This window comes from Grus americana, chromosome 16 (assembly GCF_028858705.1).
Source record: "Grus americana isolate bGruAme1 chromosome 16, bGruAme1.mat, whole genome shotgun sequence".
NCBI classification, from domain to species: domain Eukaryota; kingdom Metazoa; phylum Chordata; class Aves; order Gruiformes; family Gruidae; genus Grus; species Grus americana.
In genome coordinates this window covers 4,634,458-4,660,866 of record NC_072867.1, presented here as the reverse complement: position 1 = coordinate 4,660,866, position 26,409 = coordinate 4,634,458, and the positions used below count along the sequence as shown (strand labels likewise).

The window sequence follows — 26,409 nt, the reverse complement described above, 5'->3', positions numbered from 1 at the left end:
TCTCTTTCCCCTTGGGAGGAGCCTCTATAAGCTTCAGGTGACCCTCATTCCCACATCTTCTGAAGGTGTTACCAACTCATTGCAGCCAGTTGTGCTCCTTTGGGCCTCCTCCAAGCTGTGTCTACCAGTAAGGTCCACCTCCACCTGCCCAGAGGTCCTTGCCTCCAGCTCCCAAAGGCCAGGCATTGACACCATGGGTGGCTGATGAACCTTCAGTGAGGTCTTGCACAGCTCTGAGCTGTCAAAACCCAGCTGAGCCAGGTCCAGCGCAGCCGTGGTTGTCATGTGCTGGCAAGGATTGCCCACTGAGCTGCTGGGAATGGTATTCTGGGGGAAAACAGCCCTGTTTCCACTGCTCTGGGAAGGGTTTGGCTGGGAGACAGCAATGGTCCCGTGACCCCGAGGCAAAATTGGGGTGTTTTTATGATTATTCTGCACTGAGGGGGATAAGCTGTGCCTGGCGGTTGGGTTTCAGGCTGTTTCCTACAGGAGCCGATGTACTGGCACGGGCTGTGCCTGCCTGTCCCTCACACTGTCCCAACAGTCCCAATTCCCCTATTTTTAACCTCATTTCCCTGCATCGCACCGGAAGGCGTTGGGGGTTGGCCCCAAAGAGCCAGGCTAGTGGCGGTGCCGTCCCTGTGCTCCCTGGGTACCAGCGTGAGCCCACGTGCGCCGTCCCGCATCCATCCATCCTCCATCCATCCATCCATCCATCTGCTGGGCGTCTCGGCTGCCTGATGAACCCCTAATGAACCTCCCAACTCTGCCTCTTCCCAAAGAATAAACCAGCCCTGGCCCAGGCGGTTAATATTTAACTGAATAAGGGCCATAAATATGGAAAATGGGACTTTTAATTAAATAAGCAGCTTTTAAAAGGGCCCTTGGGCCAAAGAGGCTTTTGTTTAAATATGATTGATTTGACATGTCCTTTCCCTCCCGCTTTCTCTCGCTCTCTCCCTCTCCCGCCCAGTGCAGGGCCGGGAGCAGGCTGGTGCATCGCCGTCCTGCTGCGGGACCCGCCGCCCTGCCCGCACCCAGCCAAGCTGCCCGCTCCCCTGCCCGCTCCCCAAAAACCTGTCTGTGGCATCCAGCACGCAGGTTTGGGAGCATGGGAGCATGCGGGTGGGTGCCCAGCCAGGGACAGCCCTCCAACTCATTACAGCCCATCTCATTTTTAAGATCTAAATTGGAGCAGGTTTCCCCTGGCTGCCAAGCCACCCTGTGCCCCCCCCCCCCGCAAGCTGGTGATACCATGCCTTGCACCCCCCCAATCCGGGCAGGATCTGGCCTCCCCCGTCCACACTGCTATGTGGTTTTCTCTATTTAGGGCACGGCAGAGGTGATGGAGGGGAAACTGAGGCAGGGAGCAGGGACTGACCTGCTGGGTCAGCAGCACAGCCAGGGCAAGGGACTTGGCCCAGTGCTTCGGGGCTGGATTCACCCCCCAAACTTCAGGCCCCCCCCCCCCCCCCCCCCCCCTTCAGCTGCAAACGTGTAGTAAAAACAGGTCTTAATAGCTTTGCTGTTCTTTGACATTTGGGTTTTACTCGCTGTAGCAAGCGGCACTAATTACTTCTCAGTTACCCAGGCGTCGCAGAGCGACTGGAGCAGGGGGTTTATGGAGTGCCACGGGCTGCTGGTGGGCACCGAGATGTTTCCAGGCCTGGGAAGACCCCGGGGAGGTGTCGGGGTGCAGGTGGCCCAGACCAGACCAGCAGCGTCACCCCACGCAGCAGGCAGCGACCCGCCGTGTCCCCCCCGACCGCCAGGAGCATCTCCAGGCCACCAGACTTGGCTCTGTAAGAAACAGGAGTGGGGTGAAGTAATGGGAGGCTGAAGGTCAGAAATTATTGGGAAAAGATGGGCAGATTGGGAAAAGGACCAAGCAGGATCGTCGCTACGTCACGGTATAAACCAGAGCTGCGCCCACATCTGCAGGACGGGATGCAGTGTCCGTCCCCGGCTCGAACGGGGCACAGAGAAGCTGGAAAAGGCACTGAGAGCAAAAAAAGGACGTTCCCCAAAACTGAGTGACCTTGGGCTGAGGGACAGACCGGGAGAGGAGACAGCCTGGGCTGGTGGCTGGTCCCAACCCGGGCAATCGCCGCAGTGAGGGTCGCTCTCAGCTGGTTCCTTCTGCGTATTTTCCAGGCGTGGTTCTCCCCCATCCATCCCCCGTCGACGCCGCAGGCCTCGGGCTCCCTTCGCTCAGTGCAGCCATGGCAGGTTTCAGCCGAGAGAGCACACAGTTAATTATCTCCACAAACAACTCGGGGGAAGCAAAGTATTCCTTGGACTTGTTGCTTCGATGGGATTTCATGAGGGAAGATGCGGAGATGGGGGGGGAAAAAGGGAGCAGTAACTTGGAGAAGAGCAGGTTAGGCTTCACATCATCTCTTCTGGGTGTCCTCAGGCATGAAAGTGCCCATCACGAGGTGCCCAGAAGGACGGTGCCCTCAGTCTGGAGTCAGACTGTGCTGCTGGTGGGACCTTCTCCCCCAGAAATGGCAGTGAGAACCCCTCAGGCCAGGGGGATCTGGTGAGATCACCCACCCCAGAGGCAGCCCGGCTTCTCCCCGGCTCTGAGCATCCCCAGTGGTCACACAACTCACGGATGGTGCCCGGGGCCAAAGCCTGCTCAATGCCGGGGTCACCAGCCGTCTTCGGGAGCAGGCAGGACCAGCGTCCGTCGGCAGTGGCACCGGGAGAGCTGCTCACACCATGGGTCCCTTCCAGCACCCTGGTGCGCGACACGCGAAAGCCAGTGCAAAAGGCTTCTGGTGGTTCTGGTTTCAGTTTGCTTGGAGATAAACTGAACCCCGCGTCTTAACCTCACGCTTTCAGCAGGTCACGCTTCCCCATGGCACCTAGTCGGGGTTCCCTGGCTCAGATGTCACCCCCTGGCCAATATCCCTCCTGGAGGACACCCTTCTCCTGAGCTGCCTTCCACCTACAGTGACGTACCCTAATTCTTCACGCACATGGCTGAACATCTTGTGTTTTCCCTCTAAAGCATGCAAGGCACTGCCTCGAGTAGTTAGCGATGAGCACGCACGCTGCACCCCTCCCGTGGCACCAGCCCACCACAGCTCCTCTCCTCCGAAGCGCCCTCAGACCCCTCCAGCTCTGGGTGCCCTCTCCAAGACACTGCAGAGTCCTCATGTTTCTCCCTCCGAAATCCGGGCACATCTCAGCCCCGTCGCGCAGCTTTCGAACAGTGCAATGTCAGTGAATTCTGGTGTTCCCTTGATCCTTGGTGCCTAAAATGACCTTCTCCCAGCCCTTCCCCTCTGGGTGCCAGTGCTGGGAGGACAAGGGACGTTTCTGGAAGGGGCAGCTCGGGAGATGGAGCCGGGGGACAGACCCCCTTCCCGGGCAGGGGTTTCCTGGCTCTGCCCCTCTCCCCCTAGAGCCAGCTGAGGATTTTAAGGTTTTCCTTTTAACGCCTGAACAACCTGTTTGAAAAGCAAAGCCCCCCGCTTTCCCAGCTGGCTCCCAGTTAGAGGAGATGGGAGAAATCTACGGCCCACATTTGGGTCGGAAAGGGGTGTCCTGGATGTCCCCGAGGCACCAAGTCCATCACACACGGTCCCCCGCTGCAGCTGCTGGTGTGACACTCGGCGCTCGGTCCTCGGCAGCACGAGGGCATCCATCGCTCCTCCGAGTCCCGCTGATCTCCGTGGATGCCGATGCCGAGGGCTCCTAAGAAATCCCACCCCAAACCGCAGCCGAAACCCCAGGCCAGGCCAACCGAAGTGCTCAGCCCCGACAGAATCAGTGGCATTTTTGTGGATTCAGGCTCATATTAAGCTCACGTGAGAAAAACAATCTGGACGCGCAACCCGGAGAGATGCGTCACCCCGGGAGGTCTGATGCCACGAGTGAGATCTGAACACGGGGCTGCTCCTGGGGACACGAGGCAAAACACAGAGCTCGCCGTGGCAGTGCAGAGATAGAGATTTTTTTTTTTTTTTAAAGGTATGCGGTTCTCAAAAAGAAAAAAAAAGGCAAAAAAAAAAAAAGCCCTGTGTTTGCAGCCAACACGTGTAATCTGTTGCAGCCCTTGTCAGACAAAACAGTTTTGCCGTAAGACAGCGATTCCCAGAGGGGAAAGGGGCGAAGTGAAAATACTTTATCAGCTGCGTACATATGTAAAGCGGTACCCTGGTTGAAAAGCAAAGCCTCTTTCCCTTTGAAAGGCGGGAAGGGAGAGACGGGAGGCGACTGCCTGAGAGCAGGGACAGAAATGACACAGGCACAAAGCCGAACGCAGCAAACCCCAGGCCTCCCTCCTAAAATATGCTTATCTCCCTATCAGACCAAAATAACTACCTCGCTGTGGCGAATATGTATTAAACAAACTAATCCAAAAAACCTGAGATGTGACTCAGTTTGGAAAACTCTTAAAATATACGTGTGGTTTTTAATGTACAGAAATTATCACTTAATTCAGACATTAAGAGCAGGTTCTGCCGGAGTCCCTGGGGTCAGCAGGGGAAGTGTCCATCTCCCCAGGTGTCCGTGCCAGCAGGCTGGGCGGTTTCTGAGACGAGGGAAATCGTATCCCTGCCTGGATTTAAGAAGCGATTGTCGGGCAGGAGCCGCTGGCAGACAAGGGCTCTTCCTCCCGCTCCGAATTCAAGGTCTGGTTAAAAGGCTGGAAATACCAAAACCTGGACGCGTGGCATAAATCAAGCCCTCGGGTTCACAGGACGAGCGGATTCTGCTGGCAACAAGTGTGCTGGCTTCCAAGTCTCCAGCGGAGGCTTCTCCTTCTGCATCCATCAGCGAGAGACCTGAGAAGATGGAGAAAAAAAAAAAATAAAAAATTAATGCCATTTAGCAGCTCCCTGCCACCGTCGGTGAGACAGCGAGGGGGACTCGAGCACGCTGCTGCCGGGCTGGGGGGGGCACGAAGTGCCAGGCTCCATCCCAGGCATGGCCGGCTCCTCCGGCGGGATGGAGAGCCCGGGGAGGGGAAGAGATGCCGGGGGGCTTCCCGTTGAATACGGATGCACACGGGCTGGAGGGAGGTAAGAAATGGGACGGGGGGAGGAAGCGGAGAAAAGAAAGGCGAGAAAGAGGAGAAGAAAGGGAAGGAGAAGAGGCAGCGGGGGGAGAGGGAAGGAGCACGCGCGTGTGCCCATCTGGGCGATGCATCACATTGAAATTGTCCCGCATTAAAAATTCACCAGCCAGTGAATTTTCAAGGGATTTGTAGTAATTAGATGACAAAATGCTGGCAAATCTCAGGCTTGCCAAAGATGTTACTCAGGGGTCAAAGACTCGACACTTTTGGCTGGGTAATTTGTAAGTGTCAATCACACTCAGCCATCAGAGAGAAAGGAGAGATCTAACGGCTGAATCCTAACGAAGTCCGAGGCTCCTGCCTGCCGTCGCCCCCCTCCCGCAGCCGCGCTCGCTGCCGGGCGCACGGGCTCCAGGCCGACCAGCTGAAACACAGAGTGGTGGGGGGGGGTGTTTGGTTTTAAATTTAAAAGAACTTCCCAGATTTCATTTTTTCAGCCCCAATTTCTGCCGGGAGGAGCACCTGCCCTGGTTTGCACCTATCTGGGGGCGAACTGCCTGTCCTGTTTATCCTGCCGGGGGGGCAGGATGGTGAGCCCTCCGCAGATCTGCAGCAGCCGAGAGACGGGTGGTTTTCACCGCTTCTTCTGACATGTGCTTAAAATTGCTCCTGGGACAGTCCGTCCTCCTGTTTCCCAGGGCTTTCTTACCCCAGGCTGACACACTGGGCTGTGTTCGGCTGAAAATGAAATTAAAAAGGCTCCTGCCTGCAATCTGCCTGTTTCTGCCTCCCCATCAGGTGTTACGGAGCCTTCAGAGCCACCAGCACCACCGCAAGGGTTGTCTCTGCCTGCCTCGGCTCTGTCCAAATAACCCGGGTTAATTCAGGCACGGGTGGGACGGTCCCAGCCCCGGGGGGGTGGCGGGGGCAGCCGGGGGGGGCGGCCGTGCCGGCGGAGCAGCTGGAAGGGGGTCCCGCTTTGGGCTGAGCCGGCGGCGGCAGCTCGTGCCACACACCCACCCGGAGCCTGGCGGGGAGGAAAAAAAAGAAATTAAAAGGTTTTCTACTTCATCAGCTTAGAAATCAGACCACCAAATGCAAAGTTAAAGCTTTAACCGAAGCGCCATGAGAAATCTCGGTCCTGGCCATACACTAAAGTAGAAAACGTGGGGACCGGTCAGAGCGCGGCACCCAAGCACCTCGCCAGCCCCATCTGCATCAGCGGGACGGATGCTCGCAGGGGCTACGCTTAACTCCGAAAAGATTTTAGGTCACCAAATGCGGGAGAGGCAGGAGCACGATTTCCTCTCCGTCTCTCGTAGCTTATAAAGCTGTCCTCATTACACCTGCTAAATCCCACCTCCGGTTTTGGGCCATAAGGGACCGTTAAAGCTGTAGGGAAGGAGGGATGCGGGGAGGCGGGGAGGCTCTGGCCACCAGCTCTGCAGCTGCTGGGGTCCTGAGAGCATCTGTCATACCCCAAGGAAAAACACTCTGCACACCCCAAAACCACCTTCCAACACTTAAATAAGCCAAGTCACAAGGGGGGGGCGGAAAAAAGAGGGTTTGTTCGCTCCATGCCACCCAGCGTGCTAAATTTCGCGAGCGTCCTCAATCCAGCGGCGCGGGGAGGGGAGAGGCGGCGAGGGGGAGTGGAAGGGCAGGAGGAAAATCGCCTTTGGCCAGAGTTGCTGCAGTTTATTTCGAATCCATTGCGATTCCTTGCTGTAGGACAGCGGGACTGTAATATCTGGTAAGTCAGCCAAGTGGCAGCACGGTGCTCTCCAGCCATTGCGCTGCCCTATATAAGGGCGCTAAGGGGACTGTAAAAGTGGCTGTAGGTTTCTCCTCAATTTAAAAAGTCATTTAGCAGCTGCAAAACACCGCCTGGCAACAGCCGGCCCTCGGAGGGGCATCCTTCCTTCAGCTACTCATCAGCTGGATTCTGAGCTTCTATTCTGCCTATTTAAATAGCCCGAATCACAGACCGAGCGCTGCAGAGGTGCTTTTCCTTTTTTTTTTTTTTCCCCCCCCATCTTAACTTTATCTAACATCACCTGAAGTTGCTGCTAGAGGAGCATTTGTAGGGAAGCGGCAGCTGATCTGCGGTAGAGCAGGTCTCTGTGACCTCCCGAGCTCCCGCTGCTGCTGCTCTGTCCGGTGTCCGGCACTCGGGAGCCGTTTCCCAGGAGCGGGGGGTGCCGGCGGGGCAGCATCTCCTCCCCGCAGAGCCTGCTGCCGCCAGACGAAGACCGACAGCCCCCCTCACTGTGCCGGAACGCAGCTCCTGCCGCCGCCTCGCTCGCTCTCGCAGCAGAAAATTAACCAGCGGACAAAGCAAAATCTGAATTTTAGTCAAGCGAACACAAAGAAAACCTTTTTTCCTCCCAGGTCGCCTCTGCTGCCATACGCCACAGACCTCCCTCCTGCTCTCCTCCTCGTATTCCCCGTGACGGGGAGCACAGGGTGCCATCGCTGTCCCAGCTGCTCGGCTGAGCCCTGAGCTGGGCACGTCACGTGCGGGGACGTGATGACTCCAGCTCCAGGAGCGCTGGCAGGACGCACGGGCCGGGCACGCTAACGCCCATCAGCCCAGCACGGTCCAGGGGTTGAAGAGAGCTGAGCCTAACGACGTGACTAAATTACAGCCTAATTACAGACTGTGGCACGTAGGGATCCGTGCTCCTGCAGGTCCCACGGCAGGGGAGGTGGGACACCGTCCCTTTTCCGGGGTCCTCCCCCGTCGCCGCTCTCCGGTTTCCCCGCTCTCGCGCTGGCATCGCTTTCCGTGTTTCACCGATTCAGGTCACACCGTGCGCACACGCGCCTCAGCCAACGTCTGTTGATAATTCTCTCTGCCTCCCTTCCGAGCTCCAGTTTGGGGTGAAAGCCTCCCTTATTAGCCAATTTGGATACCCATTTACTGTGAATTACTGAGCCTGATTATTATTCATGAATGGCTAAGTCTGAAATCTCAAGCCCTGCCATGCGATTTCTCTCCCTCTCCAATGCATATATTTAGGGAAAACAGGAGGCAGCGCGTCTCAGTCACACGCAGCCGCGCTCCGGAGAAAGGAAAGCTGCACGCTGCCTCCTCGCTCTCCTGTTTTATTTCCTGGCGAGGAGGGTGGTGGTGGAAACTGGAAGGTGGTGGTGGAAACTGGAAGGTGGTGGTGGAGACTGGAAAGTGGTGGTGGAGACTGGAAAGTGGTGGTGGAAGCTGGAAGGTGGTGGTGGAAGCTGGAAGGTGGTGGTGCTGAACGCTGGTCATGGTATGACCTGGGGTAAGGTCCAGACATTCCGTAATATTAAGGAGAAGCTCGTGCTCCCCAAATCCCGAGCAAATCTCCAGCCAGCTTCCCAGTCAACCGTCCCCACGGGCGGCTGCAGCCCGGGGCGATGCCAGTTTGCTGCTGTCCCCTTCCACGACGGGGTCCAGCTACCGGGAGTCACCTTGGCTATGGCTGAGCTGTGGCAATCAGTTACCCAGCGGCGACTCGGCCAATCCCTTAGACACAGTCAGAATATTTTAGTGCTGGCTGCAGGGAAGGAGGTTTTCGTGCAAGGCGGGGAAACGGCGGGGCGGCTGCAGCGGCATCCCTTGGCTAATCCTCCGGCAGGGGAGAAGCAAACGGGGTTTGCAATTGGAAAGGGCTGGTGGAAGGAGGAAAGGAGACAATTAGGAGCTGAAGAAAAGCAAAACCCGACTGCCAGTGAAAACAGGAGTTTGCAGCACACCTGCACGCCCGGCAGGGAGCCGGGCTGCTCCCGGCAGGGACGCGTGAAGGGGCACGGGCACAGCTGCTTCCACCTGTAGGTCTGCACCGGGCTTTGCAAACAGGGAAACCGAGGCAGCGAGGGAAGGTCCCTGCGGGAGAGCACCGCTCCACCAGCGGCACGCCCGCCTTCGTGCTGCTTCTTCCATCTCTAGGGAGCAGCAACCGAAGCGCTGGGGTGTTTTTTTCAAGCCCAAAGCCATACTGTGTGTCTCCTGCCACATCTTGCTCAGGAAGACAACTTCCAAGCACGCACAGGCACCGCACTTATCGCCTCTGCGAGCAGACAAGCAAAGCCGGTAGAGTTGCCGGGGAGAAAGGGGTGGCTGCCACCGCCAACAGGCAGAAAGAAAGGCTTGAGATCCCAGAGCTCCTGCCTGGAGCTGGCAGCTGCCTGCAGCGCAGGGGCTGGAAAGAAGCCGGAAAGATGCAGGGGGATGCGAGCTCTTCCTGCAGCCCGGGCAAAGGGCTGGCGAATGGCAGGAACGGGAGGAAGACTTTGCAAAGGCAGGATGGGACTAAAGAGATGAGGAGAGCTGAAATTCATGATCCAATGCCACAGGCAGGAGCAGCGGGAGGGCGATGAGAAGAAATCACCCATGGGTGGGCACAGGGATGGGAGCACGTTGACATCAGAAGCAACTGAAGCCCGCAGAGCGGGATGCTACCTGCCCGTCCGTGCCTGCGCCGAGTCCCCTGCTTCCTCCCGTGGGATGGTGAGGAAAACAACACGGATAGAGCGTGGTCAAGAGTTTTCTAAAGGCGATGAGTCACTTGGAGTAATCAGAGAGGGCACCGTAGCACAGCCTGGCTCCGAGAGCAGCGGGAAGCATCGCTCCGCGGAGATGCGCAGCCCTGGAAGCGGAGGGACTCGTAGCCCGGAGCAGAACCAGGGCCCGCTGGATATTCTAACGCGTTGGCTTGCTTGCCGTCCCCTTAAGTAGATAACAGCCCACGCAGGCCTCTGGCAACAGGCAGCAATAAAGTAAAGCTAGTTTTACATTAAAACCCGTTAACCCCCTAATTCAGTAAAAAGGCTGCATTTGAATAATATCCTAATCCAATTCCAGAGCCGGGGAGGGGGATACGACGGGTGCCTGGGGAACAGCCGCAGCCGTCACAGCTCCCGCTGCCGTCCAGCTCGCCGGGGGCTCGCCCCAGACGAAGCCGTTGCAACCTGGCAAAAGCAGCGGGCTTCACCCCGGGCTCCGCAGACCCCACGGGGACCACGCACCGTATCCCGGGGCTGGCGGAAGAAAGGGCTGAGTGTAAACTACTGGTTTCAGCTCTCTGACGGGGAGAGAACGCGCCTGGCACAAGCCCAGAGCTCATCTGCTGGAGCCCGAAATAACGCGTGCAGCCCCCAGGCCGCTGTTACCTCCAGCTCTGGCCCGCAGAGCGATGGGCGACGACCCGGGCAGGAGCTTGGAGCAGGCTGCTCGTCCTCTCTGCCCTCAGCACAGCCCGGATATGATGCACCCGCCCCAAAAAGGGGGACGCAGAGGGGATGAGCATCGCACCCTAGGAGTGCCCGCATCTCCCCCGGGAGCACGGGGCAGCCGAGGGGTGACGGGCGCACACGGTGACACCGACCCTGCCGTGTCAAGAGCCAGCAAAACGAGGGGACCAGGGCTACAGCTTACCATAGCCTAATTACAACAATTAGCGTGCGATCATTTGTTATAGACGCAACCTTTCTGAATAATTGCTACTGCTATCACTCCCCAACAAAATCAGCGTATTGCGATGGTGTTCAGCTGCAGAAGTACCGCTGGGGTTAAGGACTGGTGGGAGACTATTTCCTGGGTTTAACTCCGTGGATGGTTAAGAGAGTTTGCATTATTTTATCATTAGGATTGTTTCGGATTGGAAAAAAAAAAATAAGGCAGTGGGGAGTGATAAATTTCCTGCAGACCTACTTAGGTATTCATTTTAATTCAGGGTAATTAGCAGGTTTATGCTCGTTTTCAGAAAATTCACGTTAAACCCGCTGTAATTTTAGGGGTGCAGTATGTGGGATTCTCAATACGTAACAAAGAAGTCAAGTCTTTGCTTGCGGAGTAGGAATTAACTCAAACTGTTCTCCAGAGCTGCGATCAGCACTTTCATAATTAATGTACGGGCATATATATCTGTATACACATACACAGCCCCCCCCGCACACATCAAACAGATTTCCTTGATACCAAATTGCCTGAAAAATTAACCAATGTCAAACTGCTCAACAAGATAAGTATCATTAAGGGAAAAGAAAATCTTCATTGTGTTTGAAGGTGCGGGGGGGAAAAAAAAAAACCAACCCCTCATGAATGTTTTCTAGCCTGTTTCCAGACAGGGAAATAACACGTTTTAAAACATATCAAAGGGTTAAATTAATTTTCATTAAAATTTAAATTTGAGAAGGCTCCCTCTCTTCTTTCCTCCCTCCTCCCCCTTTGAACGTTTGACTGGCAACCATTTCATATTTCAATCTCGGCAGAACAAATTGAATTAGATGTTGAAACCAAACTCTGCTCTGTTCTCTAAAGCCTACATGCTCTGCTTGCGCTAATCCTTTTCGTCGCTGCTGCAGACCTCAGAGACGCTCAGCAAGAAACCTGCCCCGCCACAAAAGACAATGAAGGGGCGGGGGGGTGTGGAACAGGAAAAAAACCCCCAGGAAAATCCAACCCCAACCTGCAACCCCGCAAAGCTTCGCTTAAATCATGTGCCGGGTGATGCATGTGCCTGGAAGGGATCCTGCCCGGCTCCTCCGTGCCGGCTCTCGGCCGCGTTGAGCGCTGCCGGTTGGTCCTTCACCCCCGGGATGCCGAAGCCCCGTTTCCCCGCGGTGATCCCCCGCCGCGCGGAGACACCCCGGGACCACTGACAGGTCCCGCTGCTGCCACCCCCCGTGCCAGCGCAGACAGTAAAGGCAGGGGGGGAGCAGCGGAGGGAGAGGGGATGGGGGGAAAAAAAAAAAAAGAGATTTCCCCCCTCCCTGGCGAGCTCATCAGCATTTTGGCTGACCCCCTTTGACGGCGCTGCTCTGACACCTGTGCCTCAGTTTACCCACTGAGCGCACGGCAGACGAGTGTTTTACACCACAGCCCTGCAGGGGTCCCAAGGGTGCACCCCTGAATTTTGGGGGTCTGTCCCCTGAGCCAGCAGCCCCAGGTCCCAAAGGCAGCAAAGTCCAGTGTTGGGGGCCGGGAGGCCGCGCGGAGGCAGCAGCAGGGCTCCTGGGCTGCGCCGTGGGTTGGGGGACCGGCACGGGGTGTTACAGCTCAGGGCGCTGAGCAGCAGCGCTCAGCCTCCTCCCCGGGGACTGCACGAAGAGCCGGGGAGCTGGTGAGCCTCGAGCCCACCGGTGCTGAGCCCCAGGCGCCATGGGAGGACCGGTTGCAGAGGAGCTGGGATGGGATGCATCTGAAAGCATGGGGCTCGCCTGAGCTCTGAGCAACGCTGCCTGCCCTGCCCCTCCTGTGCCGCTACATCCCTCCCCAGCTCCATCCCAGCTCCAGCTCCGTCCCTCCCCAGCTCTGTCCCCATCTCCAGCTCCATCCTTCCCAGCTCCATCCCCATCTCCAGCTCCATCCCTCCCCAGCTCCATCCCCATCTCCAGCTCCATCCCTCCCCAGCTCTGTCCCCATCTCCAGCTCCATCCCTCCCAGCTCCATCCCTCCCCAGCTCCAGCTCCAACCCCATCTCCAGCTCCATCCTCGGACTGGCTGCTGGAGAAGGTGTTAAGAGCACATACACCTGGAGGCATCCTTAAATCAGAGCTGCTCCAAGGGAACAAATGTCATCTCAAGGCCCCGGCCCTTGCTGCAGACGCACTGCATGGAGCAGGCAGTTATTTAACCCAACACGGATTATTCCTGCGGTCACGTAAGCACCTTCCCTTTCACCAGCAGGGCCCCGGCGCTGCGCTCGTGCCCGGCGCTCGCAGCAGCCCGGGAAGGCAGTCGTATTAGCAGGGTTATTGGTCGGCTGCAGGCCCAGATGCGCTCGCTATTCAGGCGGCCAGCGGTGTTGTGGGTTGAACAAAAGTCCGGTAATAAGTAAGGTTATGAGCATCCCACTGCTAGGTGTATTGGGTACCGCCTCGCAGCAATAGGCAGATATTGCCGAGAGGAAAACAGCCTCTCCAGCAGTAATGTGCATCGTGCACACAAACACACGCCAGCAAGCGCGGGGCGGCTTCCCGGTGCTGATACACAGGGGACAGCCCCGGCTTCCCCCCGGCACGGTGGGCTCGGGGACACTTTGGATGCACGCATCGCACAGCACTAGCAGCACCCCAAAAACCAAGGGGCCCCTAGGCCACTTGGAGGAGATTTAGGAACCGGCATCATTTCTGTGGCTGTAAAAATGGGAGCCAGAGTGTGTCAAAATCATTCCCTTGGAGGTGTTGAGCAAATACAGCCTTGCTGGAGAAAGCGCCGCAGGGACTTTCTCCCCAGCACGAAGGATTTGCCACCCCCATCACCCTGAGCCACCTCCCCACGGGCAGCGCGCTGGCACAACGCACCGGTCTCTCCGAGTTTCTCGGCACAGGATGGGGTTTCATCACCGTGGAGGTGGGCAGCGAGTCCCTCCGTGGGTGGAAAAGGGGGGCAGAGTGGGGTTCAAAGGGACCTAGGAGCCTCCCTGTGTGTTTATTGCACTTTCTCCGGATGCTGTGGCTGGCAAACAGGCTTCCTACCGGCAATCTGGGGTTTCCACCGCGGCCACGAACACGCAAAGGAGATCCATGAGCCTGTCTCACCTCTCTTGAACCTGCACAGGGTTTGCCAGGAGGTCTCGAAAGGAGGTGGGGGCTGGCTGAACTGCACGGTGTTTGACCACAGGGAGCTATTTAATCCCGGCTCCCTCCTGCCAACCAGCCCCTGCCAGCCTGCACTCTCCAACCCCGAGACGCTACTCCAAGACGACACGTGCCAGGGAGGAGCGATGCCGGGCAGGACTCAGGAACTGGACCTTGAGGTGCACGGTGCCCTTGGAGGGAGCGAGGCCGCGGAGACTGCGGGTGCTAGCAGGGAAAAGGCCTGCGCCAAACTATCTGTTTTGCGGTGGCAGCTGCAGGTTGGTTTCCAAACAGTCGCTTTTTTTTTTTTTTTTTTTTTGGCAGCCCATCTGTTCTTCCCCAACCACAGAGAGGGCCAATTCGCAACTCAACAGCGATTTCTGCTGCAACAGCAATTCTGCTGGCTTCCCTTGTAGGAAAGCAAACACGCTGGGGAGCACAGAGAAACGCAAGCAGTGCATGCACTCACTTTGATGCGGAGCCTAAACCGAGCCTAAATCTGGGCACGAGACCACGGCTACAAGCCTGCGGGGTGACAGGGAGGAGAGGCAGCGGGTGGAACCCCAGCTCGGAGGCTGCTGAGCCTTTCAATGCCACCTTCTCCTCCTCCTGGCGCTGCCGTCCCTGCGGTAGCCCAAGGCATTTTGACCCTTGGGGCCAGCTGTGCCCACCACGGCCCTGGTACCCACCTCACCAGATGCCAGGCAGCTGCTAGATGGCCTCGTCTTTGTTGCTCTCCTCCTCTTCCAGATGCTCCAGGATTTCATTCAAAACCTCTGATCGTTTTCTCTTCTTTGGGGAGTCTGTCCAGGCCCAGGCGACAGCGAAGGGGATGTGGGAGAAGAAAAAAGCAAAGATTACAACCCGGGCCCACGCGCAACTGCCTCCAGCTCATCTCCTGCTCCCTCCAGCCCCCCTCATCCCCCTCCTGGTAAAGCCCCTCAACTACCACTCACATCTCCTCACCAGGCATGCCCGGCAGGACGCCACAGCCGGAGGTGTGACTCCGTACCTACCACCGTGCTTTGCTTCACAGGCTTTGCTGGAAGCAAACAACCCCAGCAATGCCGATCCTTCCCACTGACCCCAATTCACCCATCCCCTGTCCAAGAGCAGTCGCAAGACCAACCTAGACACCAGCCTTGGTTGAAGAAGGCTCTTGGCAGGACACAGACCCACCAACGTCCTTGCTGAGACGTAAGGTCGCCGCCTGGCCCTGCCCGCATCTCCCACCTCCGCTGGCAGCGGGTGAGGGCAAGAGGCTGGCTCTGCCCTGACAGCCGCGCAGGGATGTCCCTGCTTCACTTCTCCTGCCCCACGCCAACAGCGCTGTCCTGTGACCCCCCAGCATCGTCACCCTCCCAAAACCGCCGTGGGGCGCAGCACCGCGCGCCCATCCCTCCTCGTGGATGCTACAGCCTACGGGAGGGTGAGAAACCCCCGGGGGGGTGCCAGCATGCGAGCGAGCATCCCAACCCCGCATCACCACCCGGGGCCGGGGGTGACAGAGACATTCGGTCCCTGTGCTGAGGCCGCCGTCGGTGCTGCCTCCTCTCTGCCGGGCACGAAGTGCCCTCCCGGCAGGAGCCGTGGCGCAGCCCCCCTCTCCCCCTGCTCGCTCCCCAGCCAGCGGCTCTCGCTTGCGAGCCACACATGGAGAACAGCTGTTTAAATCCTGCTTTCAGACATCAAAAGCCTCGCTGGGTTTCTCAAACAAACAAACATACCATAGGACTAAAGAAAAGGTGTAAAATAAATAAATGGAACAAGCTGTGCATTTTCTTTTAGTATTACAGCTGCTGCGGGAGATAAACAACAAGTAAATGTCACAAAACATCAATACAGAAGAAATTAACCTGACAAAAGCTCACATCCCCCCCTCCGCCTCCCCCCCCAACTCCCAACAATTTTGCATTTCTGGAGTTCCCATCTAATGATTTTATTTTTCAATTAATTCCTTGACAGAGCGCCAGAACCCGCCTCCCTCCCCACCAGGGGCTGCGGGGACGGGCAGGGGGACGGGGGTGCCGGCAGCCCCCGCTCCCCTCCCAGTGCCCACCCTGCCCAGCTCGGGGGAGCCGAGGGGGGCTGCAAGGTGCCACCCCGGGACCCTCCAGCAGCTCTTCCCGCTTCAATCCTCCGAAGGCAGAAGGGACGACCCACGCCGGAGCAAGGTGCCAGCTTGGCGGTTATCCCTCCCGTTTACTCTGCCCTCCCGGCCAGCCTCGCGCTTGGGGCTCGGGAATAGCACCAAAAGCGGTCTCAGCTCCCAAATCCGCAGCAGGGAAGAGCACGTCCCCCACCTGCCACCCCCTCCCCACCACCCCAACGTGCCCCTTGCAGAGAGCCTGCACGGAGGTGACGAGGGGGGTTGCACGGTGGAGGGGATGCTGGAGGTGGGATGCTGGCTGCGGGGCGCTGGGTGCTAAGGGAGCATCCCTAAGCAGCGCGGTGCACCCGGGGGACCCTGCCGTGGCACGGGCAGGGGGCTGGCGGGGCAAACGGCCCCCACCGGGGACTCCAGATTCACCGGCTCAGCCACGGCACTGCTGGGGAGCACCAGGAGCATCCCCACATCCACTTAACAAGGAGGAATGGGGGGGGGGGAACACCCAACCAGGAGGGTGGGGAAGCGAATTGGTTCAACTTCCGTTCTGCCGCTCCAAGCTGGTTAAGGTTTGCCCGCTAACGATCCCATTTGCTTCCTTTAAACAATAGCCAAAGCCAGCGGGGGTGGGCCGAGAGGGGGATTACCACGGGATTAGAACGTGGCAGGGTTGCGGATGCCACGCTAATCCTGCAGGGTTTTACTCTCCGGCTACGGCATGTGTTCGCATTAGTTACAGATGCTCTCTAAAAAAAAAAAAAAAAAAAAATCTCAAGAAAGAAAAAGAAGGAATGAGGAAAAAAATAGAGCCCAAAAGGCTGGGAGGTGAGGGTGAGCGTGGTGGGTCAGTAAAGCAACCGAGAGGTAAAAGGAACAGTTTGGGGGTCTGTGGCCAAGGGAGAAGCAAACCCGGGAAAGGCGATGGGGACAGGGATGGGGAAGACTCTTCCCACCCCGCCGGGGAGGGCACAAGGATCGGGTCCTGAGCAGAGCATGCCTTCCCCTGCAAACCCTCTGCTGCAGCAAACAACTGCAAATACTCAGCAGTGAGCTGCAGTGGGGCTTTACACCCACCCACAGCCCTCTGCCGAGACCGGGGCCCTCGCTGGAAACGCTCTCACAACTGAAATACAAGGCAGACCCCCTCCTCACACAATCTCTCTCATTCACCCGCCCCGCAGTCTCCGCATCCCTTCTTTTTACCCCATCCTTCCTATAAAAAAAAAAACCCAACCCACAAGTCATTCCTTCCCCTTCCCGCGTCTCGCGCAAAATTCCCCATCTGTCAATTTAATTCTTTGATCGATGGGAAAGAGCAGGAAAAAACGGCCCGGCACAGCTGGCTTCCCAAGTTAGCCCTGGCAGGATACCGCCAGCCCCGCTGGTGACGGCTGAGTGCAATGTTTGTGAAGCGCAGAGAACACAAGTCAATAGTAATTTAGCTGGATTGGGAGCAAGTACCTTCCCTGCACGGACCGCGAGCTCCCGGGAGAGAGGGAGCGCGCGCGCGCGCTGAGGGTATCGCCGCCTTGCTCGCAAATCTTCCCCCAGCGAGGTTTGTCGGCGTGGAGCCGCATCGGTGACTGTTGCCCCCGTGCCGGGCAGGCGAGGGAAGAAAAGGGGGATGGAGGTGTTCACGGACCTCTCGTGGGCTGCAGGTACGTGATCGCCGGGACGCAGGAGACGCGCAGGTCTGCGCCGGGGCTCTGGATGAGATCTCAGACCGCTCTGTCCTGCGCAGGGCACGGATTCAGATCTGCCCCTCGCCCCAGGGCTGGCAAATTCAGCTGCAGGGCATTCGGATCCCTTCGTCTCTCTTTCGATGGAGCCAAAGTATTCTCCCTGCTGGTTTTGAAGACGTCCACGATCCCCGTTTTCCAAAGGGAAGATCCCCCTCCCAAACGAGGGCCAAGATGCTGCTGGTGGCAGGACACAGTGTTTGCCATGACCCTGCTCCACATCGTGGGTTGGATTAGAGCCCCCAAGGCCAACCATTGGCCAACCGTTCCGTGGCTTCTCCTTACCACGATAAGTAACTAGATAAGGGCTCTCCAGCCACCTTGCAGCAGCAGGTCCCACAGATTAATAATGCATGGTGGGGTGCAATTAAAACTCAAAGAAAGTGGGGTTTTTTTCCTAATATGAGACCCTGCTGCCCCAGGACGAAGAGAAGGTACACCCAGAAATGGGCAAAAAGACTTAAACCTCTTACAGACTGCTCAGAGGCAGGAGAGCAAGCGCAGGGTGCAGGGCTGGGCTGTGGTTTCACTCCTGACAGCATTACTGAAATCATCTCTGGCAGCCAGTGACCACTGCTGGGATCTTCACTTTCTCCTGGAACATTACAAAGACTCAGAACAAGCCATGAAGAATGACCTGAAAACTACACAAAATGGGAAGGAAGCCTATTCCATTTTATTGCATCTATTAGACCTATTGAAAAGATGGCTCAGAAGTGGCTTGATTGCCATGACAAACGCCTGCACGGAGAAAAGATTTAGGAGACCAGACCTCTCTTTAACCTAACAAATAACAGCAGAGTGAGACCTGGGAACTGGAAGCCAAATCTCTATAAACGGTGTCTAGAAATAAGGCGCCTAATTGTAGCAGAGAGAAGTCAGCGGCAGGACGTGTCTCTCGCAGCCCAGGTCTAGATTTTACAAAGTATTTCCTTGCTAAGACAAAAACGATGGGGCTGACACCGGAGCCGCTGGGTGAGGGGTTCTGGCACTCAAGACACCAGCCTGAAAGATGACGGTGGCTCTTTCAAAGCTGGAGATGCAGAAATCTGCTGTGATGGCAGCAGGATGAGCTCACTGCTCAAGTCAAACGCGCCGTCAAACCCAGGGGAGCGCGGGTGACCGTGTTGTGCCACGGGAGGTGGGTGATGACCGCCCCCCCAAGGCCTTGTGGCAATCTTCTCACCCCCTGTTAGCACTCTGCAGCCTCTCCTGCACACAGATCCACCGCGTGCTAACTGTGGAAACATCTGTGCATCACCGTCGCGCCCAAAGCAAACCAAAAACTGCATACAAAAGAGGAAATGGAAGAAGAAAAAGAAGGAGCTTTTCAAAACAGAATCATAGAATGATTCTATTAATCATTCTATGAATGAATTCTATGAAAAAAAAATTAAATTCCGATTGAATAAAACTTGAGAGAAATGTGTCTGAAAGCGCCGTGAGATGGGCAGTCTCAGTCCTTTGTCCTCCTTTAACACTTTCACCTCTTCTGGTACGTGCAAAGTCCTCCGCACGCTCCCTGGTTGCTTTTATGTCTGTGGGATAACCAGGAAAAGGGCCAGGAGCAGCAGAGGCCACATGTCACCCCGTACCGATGGCACAGCGCCGCCGACACGGCTCGATACAAACGTGCGATGCCGCGAGAGCAAGACCAGCCTCTCCAAACAGCATGGGTGGCTTGTGGTGTTGGAGGTCTCCAGATCCAAAGGGATCACGGAAGACTTTAAGAGAAAGAAAACTAAAAGGAAGAAGCCTCTCCCATGGGATGGCAATGCTCAATCCTGCAAAGAAGGTCACCAGAGGGAGCTGACCACAAAGCCGTGGGAAGACCCGCGCAAGTCACCCACAGTAAGGCGGGACAGAAAACTCACGGGGACATCCATGAACAGCGCAGGGATGCCTGAGCTGCTCCTGCACCTGTGGGGAGAGGAGGAAAGCGGGGGAAAATGGGCATCGGTAGTAAAAAGGGAGCCTGGTTTCTGGTCTACAGAATCCAGTTTGCATCATCAGTGAAATGAGCTGCACGGTCTCAGCCCAGCTGTTCGGCAGGCTGAAGGGGCAGGGAGGATTCAAAGCAGGGCGGCGATGCTGTGCGTGCTCTCTGTCCTCTCCATCCCCACTCCATGTGGGAACTTCAGCCTCCAGCTACGCCAGGCAGGAAGCGCAAAGGAGCATCCCCGGGGGGCTGAAGGCAGAGCGGCAGCTGCTGTTTTTCCCTCTTTATCGCTACCACTGTCGCTTTCTGCGCACCCACAGCAAAAGGGACAGGGCACGGCTCCCTCCCCTCCTCGGGGACGCTGGGCACCAGAAACCCTGTGGCAAGCCTGCCTCGAAATCAGGAGAGGACATTTCCCAAAGAACTAAAATCCCACCCCGCCGCTGCAGTGCGGAGAGGCTGAGACCTGGTGCCAGGCACCAGCCAGCTCCCGGTGCCCGCTGGCGTGCCGTGTTACGGAGACCCACTCCTGGCAGATCCCGCTCCGCCACGGGATTAGCTACCGGCGGCTCTGCAGCAGAGGACGCGCGTGTGCACCAGACAGGGCTGAAGTCACTCGATGTTATTTCTCTCCCCTCGAGATGGGCTGGAGCGCAGCAACCAGCGATGACACTACCGCCTTCGATCACACTTTCAAGTCCCCAAAGATGGGGAGCAATAACCTCGCTCCTGTTTTTCGGCCAACCCCCTGGAGCCACCGCAGCTTCAGGGCTGCATCCCTCGTGGGACGTGAAAATGCTCTTCCGTCGTCCTCCCAGAGCCCCCAGCTTGGTGAGGAAGACCCTGGACAAGCGGGTTGGAGCAAACGCGGACAGAAATTGGGGAGCAAGCTGAGCCTGGGAGAAACAGGGAAGCGACAGAGCTCGCGGACAGCAGCCAGCATCTGCTACAAGTCTGCAGCTACCGTAAAGCCAAGACTATTTTTAACCCCTAGACTGAGCAGAGTAGAACAGGAGAAAGAAGATCCCGAATATAAAATGGGATGCATGAAACATCGCACCCGCTGCCTTCTCCACCCGGGTGCAGACTCGCATTACTGTGATCAAGCAGGACGTGCGTCCCCTCCAGCGCTGGGTCCGTGCCCAGCAGCGCCTGTCCTCCCTGCTGCCTCACACCCGCCCCCCGCAGCACAGCGCTACGCCCAGGCTGCCCCACGGACCTACACACCCCTGTGCTCCTTTCTGTCTCCTTTTTCGCACCACGCTGGAGATCAGCCCGTGGATCCCATCACATCCCCCGTTGCTCCACACCCACCCTCAGCCCTTCCACCGCCAAACCGCAGCTTCCCCAGCCTGTAACAATCAGCGCGGTGCACGCTATTTCATGAAATAAGGCTTGCTGTTCTTCCATCGCCGAGGATTGCGACGTGCAGCCCCAGAACTGCTTATGCCAACCCCTCAGGCGATGGGCACGTGCGTGACAGAGGGGAGGTTGGGAGGGGATGCGGGAGGAAGAGCATTGATCTCCAGCTTAGCCCTCCAGCCCAGGGGAGCCCGTCCTACATAAATATTTGCCAAGCAATGCATTTGTGCCTGTCGATGGCTGTCAATAGGAGCCTGCAGTGCTGTTATCTGCGGAGCTGTCATTCTCAGGAACCTGATCCAAACAGCCCTCTCCACATCTCAACCGATGGCCAAATTATTTGTCCTTTTTAACCTGCGTGCAGCGTGCAGAGAGCCCTTCCCCAGCTACGGAGCACCCTCGGGCGCGGGTAGATGGAGCAAAAGCATTGCAGGTGACATTGAGGTGCCTCGGTTGTGCCGGCACACGGAGAGTTAACTGGCTCACGTGCAGACAGAGAGCTGTCAGACAAAGCCCTGGCCTGGATGCCTCCTGCTTCCCCCTGCGCTTGCATAGTCAGGCTCCAGCAACTACCTGCCAGCTCCGGCAAGCCAGCAGCAGCAGGGAAAGGGCTGGCGTGGACCGGCAGCGTGTGCCAGATGGGACGGTGCCAGCCAGGGCTGTAGCGACAGGCCAGAAGGATGCTGCTACGTTACCGTGGAAATGGTCCGCCGTTTTCCGTCTCAGGGCCTCCACCGTTTCCTCCGTGTCTGCCCACTCCAAGACCAGCCTCCGGCCGTACAAATGCGTGCTGTGGCACAGGGCGTTGAACGCTTTCTGCAGAATTAAGAGGGGAAAAAAAAAAATAATAAGGGAGAAAATAAAAACAGGCTCACATGAGGAAAAGCAAAGATGTCCCTCCCTCTGCCCTGAATCTAAAAGGCCCCCAGAGAGCATCCTACTTGGAGCACTTTGCTCTGATGGGGCAGGATTCATCTCCATCAGTGGCTTTGACTCGATCATTTATCTTGTACGTACTTGCAGCAGAGCAAATACCCATGGCCGCTCCTGCAGGCTGCTGCTGCTCGCTAGGGAGCAGGCTGAAATCCAGCACAGCCAGCGGCTCAAGGTTGTCGGCAGCCTCGCATCACCCTGGGACCACACCTGAGCCTGGAAAGGCTGTCGAGATTTTGGGCAGCACTAGATGGGTCAAATGCAAACCAGGACCCTCACGGGCAGCGCAGCAGCGCTGGGTTAGCAGGGGCAGAGCAACCTCGCGACTCTCCGCCCACTCTGTTCTCTGCTGGCACTCAAACATGAGTAGAGACATTGCTTTCTGCTCAGGGGCAACAACGCTGAAGAAGCACAAGCTCGCTGAGGAAAGCTGCCTTCCTCTCACCAACCATTTGTTGGCCATGGTGGCAGCAAATGTGGCAGCCAGAAGCCAATGCAGGAGCCCTCTTCTCTTTTTACCTACGGTGGTTTGCTACGTTATAGAAATCCAGAGGTTTCCTTGTTGTTAGGTCCTGCTTAATAACATGCGTACAGCTATCATCTCTTGCTGATGTTGAATACAAGCGTGCTGGCCAGCACGGTAGCTCAGACGGCTTTCTGTGCCCGCAGGCAAGCGGCAGAGACACTCAGGAGACGGCGACTCGATCCAGGGAAGGTCGACTTTGTCTTTATTTCCCACAGACTTTCAAGGAAATTCAGGACTGAGCAGGACTGGGCCCATAATGCAAATACACCAAGATGCCAGTCAAATACTTTCATCCCCAGGGGCCCACAAAGTGCTCCACAGCAGTGAGACACGTGGCTGGGCACAGGGGTCAAGACAAGGAGCCCGAAATGCTCTTTTAAAAACCCCAGCTAAGGCTGGGATTAAGTCAGGTTATAAACTCTGCAAACTTGCACCCCCGGAACGAATACGGCAGCTATAGGACCACAGAAACACATCCCGCTGTCCCCCCGGGACGTGTCCTCCCATCTGGAGGCCCCCAAAACAGCACCTGAGTTGTCCTGGAGAAGCCCACACCTCTCCTCCGAGCCGTTCGCTAAACGGTGACTCTGAACCACTGCGGTTGTGCCCACACGTCCCGTCTCGGCGCAGGGGGGCTCTGCCCGCAAGAGGCTTTGGCCGCCCACGACCGCTCCTTGGCAGACGCGACACCACCTGAGCCGCCGCCGGGCTGCGAACCTCAAACCAAACCCCATTTCCAGTGACCGGCCCTCGGTAACCTGCGCTTCCCCCTCCTTCTGACTCCCTTTCACTCATATAATTCTCATTCAACGTAAAAAAGAGAAAGGAGGAGCACCAGCTCTATCTCCTCCTCCGCACCTTCGCCAGCTCCCAGGGCTGACCCCCGCAGGGCAGCGTGCCTCCTTTTCGGGGGGCGCGTTCCCCTCCGAGGGGCTGCAAGCCTGGCTGGTGCTTTTGCAGTTACAGCTGTTTTTATTTGCCGCTGCTGTTGTTTTAAAGGCCTATTTTCACTTGGAATGGTATCCAATTAGCAGAGCAATGTGTTGGCTTAAATAAACACTCGGGGGGAGGTGGCAGTAGGGAGTTGTGATGGCTGTTTACGTTGGCACAAAGAGCTATTTCCAAAGCCTGGCAAACAACTGCAGCTCTAATCGCAGGGTCTCATTTGTTAATTTATACTTTTTAATTTCTCACTTCCCGCAGCACAAGGAAGAGGAAGGTTGGAAGCCTGGATGCGACTCCGGCAAAGCGGCTGCGCCCCGCAGCAGGTCACGGAGGTGCCGAATACGCCCACGGTCGTGGTGCAAAGCGCGGCGCTTGGTGGGCTCTCATCCTCAAAGCAGCTTGCTCTGCCACGTCCTCCTCGTTGCAGGATTGCTTCCATGCCCCGACGGGCACGCGTAACCGCTCAGCCCAGTCCAGCATGAGGCATCCTGCCCTAGATCTGCGGGGAGCACTGGGAAAGGTCACGGAGCAAGAGGGAAGGCGGATGCTGCCATCAAGTTGTGTTGCGTGGAAAAAACCCGCTGGGAGAGACACATCTGCCAGCAGCCTGGTGACATCGGCCCTTCCCAGCCGAACGCGCTCCCACAATGAGCTGGTTTGCACCCAGGATGAAGCAAAGTTTGGGATGCCGGGGTGAGATCGCAGGGACCCTCCCAGCCCCCCACCGCTCCTCCAGCCCCCGTGGAAAAGGCGATGCTGGGACCTGTGCTCCCCACGTCCCCATCTGCCAGAGAGGCTCCCGGAGCTGGGGCGGCAGAAGAGAAGCCATGAATTTCAGGTGAAAAACCTGAATGGCATTTCCTTTGAAAACCAGGTAAAAAAATAAAACTTACGGCTTCATTGCTTTGAGAGGAATTAAGACTTTGTCAGGGGAGAAAAAAGAGAAGCCACCAATGATTTAAAAGACAAAGGGATGAAGGGGAAAAATGCCATCCCCATACATCCACGTTGCTGGAAATCTTCCAGCGAGAGGAGGAAATTTGCCACTGCTGCTATTCCAAATGAAAAGATAGGTAGGGAAAAACTGTATTTTAATTACATGAAAAATATGAAATGAGGCCAAGCAGACTGACTTTCAAAGAAAGTGAGGCTGGAGGCAGGAGTTATTCTCAGGGTACGGCTCCTCCACCTGAGTGTCTGCCTTCCCAGGACACCTTTGAAGACCGAAGCATCGAACGGCCAGAGATTTGTTGTATCCAAACCAGGGATAAAGAGATGCGTGATATCCACTCATGTGAGAAAGAGACCCACTGGAAAAGACCTCTGATTACGATGGCTTTGCATTGTCTTACACCTTGAAGAAAAGAGGAGCTTCCGCCACACACGGCTCAGTATCCTTAAACACCAAAAAAGGATTTCATTAAAGCTGCTGCATTTGGTAGTACACCCACTGCCAGGTAACACCGAAAGCTGAAGAGCCCTGGCAAACCTTGCAGGTCTCTTTAGCTTTCAGAATGCTTTAGGGGTTGCATGAAAACCCTATGGACTTCTCCCACTAGAAAACAGGATGTGAGTATGCTTAAAAATGTCATTTCTGAACCCTCCCGAGTATGATTTTGTAGAGTTTGGTTTGAGCTTAACGTCATGGCTCAGTACGGCAGGATTTCATCGCTAGCTCTGAGTACAGCTTGGGCTGGGCTAGAGCCCAGGCAGTGGATGGAGAAAAAGTGGAGAGAGGAAGGGGAGAGGCTGAAACAGCAGCTTAAAAATGCTTGTGGGATTCAGAAAGGGAAATTCAAAATTAAGGGGTGGCCGATAAACTCATATGACGCCCGGGCTGCCAGGACAAGACAGACGCTGCTTTGGAGCAGAGCCTGCTGCGCCGGGGCGGTGGAAAAGCAGAGATCAAGAGACCGGACCATCGCATCCGTCACCCCTGAGTGCTACAGCTCCATCCCTAAATGCCGTATTAATTTGGAGGACAGTGCTGCTCTGCCTATAGATTCCCCCTTGCCCTATTAAATACTCAAGCCGAAGAGCCTCCGGGCTGGAGTCATTAGAGGGACAAAGGGTCAACAACATTAGGAGATTGATGTATCTCCCTTCCCCGGCAGAGCCAGTCCCAATTGAGGATGCTCTCTGCGATGCCAGATGCACACAAGGATTTTTCCTTCCTTGCGCGTGCATTTTTAAAGGGTTGACTGTCTTTCCCAAATGGGCAATTTCTATTTGGAGACCAGATGTATTTTTATATCAACAGGGGAGAAAAGTAGAAACTCGGCTTCCAGTTAATAGTTCAAAAATAAAAACAATCCCACAACAATTCTGCACAGGGAACATGTCAAACAGTTAATACTTCCTTAACCGGAGTTAATCTGTTACTGCTAGCGGATCACAGTTCCCCTTCTCATCCCCTTCCATGCACTCCCTGCTAGTGGTCAGCTGGCACTAGAGATGTAAAACCAAAAACTTGATCAGCAGGCATACAAACCCTCTTTGTGAATATTACTTTGTCCCCCCTGTTGCTGTCTTTGACGTGGGTTCCTACCCGTTTCCCGGCTTTGCGCGTGCTGTGATCTGTTAAATGCTGGCGACACAGAAGAGAGACGACTGCTAATTTCATCTGATGGCGGTGTAACACTCCCAGTCGAGGTCCATCCATCACCCTGGGAGCCGTCAAACGACCCAAGACACAGCCCCAGCTGCAGACATCACCGTGGGAAAGCCAGGCGTGAGACTGGGGCTCTGAAGGACGAGCAGATGATGGGGAGATGCTACCACCAGCAGCATCCCGTGCCCTGCCAGAACGTCACCTCCCCTGCAGCAAGGCGACCCGCTGCCTGATGAGCACGGCTCGGGCGCTCGCCCCTCTCCCACGACAGCACCTTTTGGCAGGGTTGGCTCTCCTTGAGCGGGTGGCAGAGCATCAGGGGAGGCCGAGGGGATGAAACCCAGCCCGATGGGACTGGTCTGCAGACACAGCATCGGGGAGCTGGGAGGGGGAGCCCCCACATCTCTGTCCTGCCTCTGGAAAATCTCCCTGCACACTCCCACAGCAGCTGCGATGGCTCAGAGAAAAAGACAAACACGGGAGGTCACAGGCTTTAAATGCCCAACAAAGCCACCCTAACTATACTATTACAAAAACATCATGTTTTATAAGATGCTTATAAGCGATTTCCAGATTACCACTCTCAGCAAAAACGTCATTGATAGTCACAGCTATTCAGCTCAGAGGTCTCCAGGCCCACTCCCCTCCTC

General features: G+C 56.4%; 1 protein-coding gene across 1 annotated transcript in view; it reads right to left on the bottom strand.

The window, feature by feature from the left end:
* Nucleotides 1–4,394: 4,394 nt before the first annotated feature.
* Nucleotides 4,395–26,409, bottom strand: part of RBM19 (RNA binding motif protein 19) — a 68,965-nt gene continuing 46,950 nt past the window's right edge. Inside the window, exons 23-25 of the mRNA XM_054844652.1 lie at nucleotides 21,440–21,560; nucleotides 14,287–14,400; nucleotides 4,395–4,799 (exon numbers count right to left, since the gene is read on the bottom strand). Coding sequence (XP_054700627.1) covers nucleotides 14,309–14,400; nucleotides 21,440–21,560 — 213 coding nt within the window. The 3' untranslated portion in view covers nucleotides 4,395–4,799; nucleotides 14,287–14,308. The remainder of the gene's footprint in view (nucleotides 4,800–14,286; nucleotides 14,401–21,439; nucleotides 21,561–26,409) is intronic.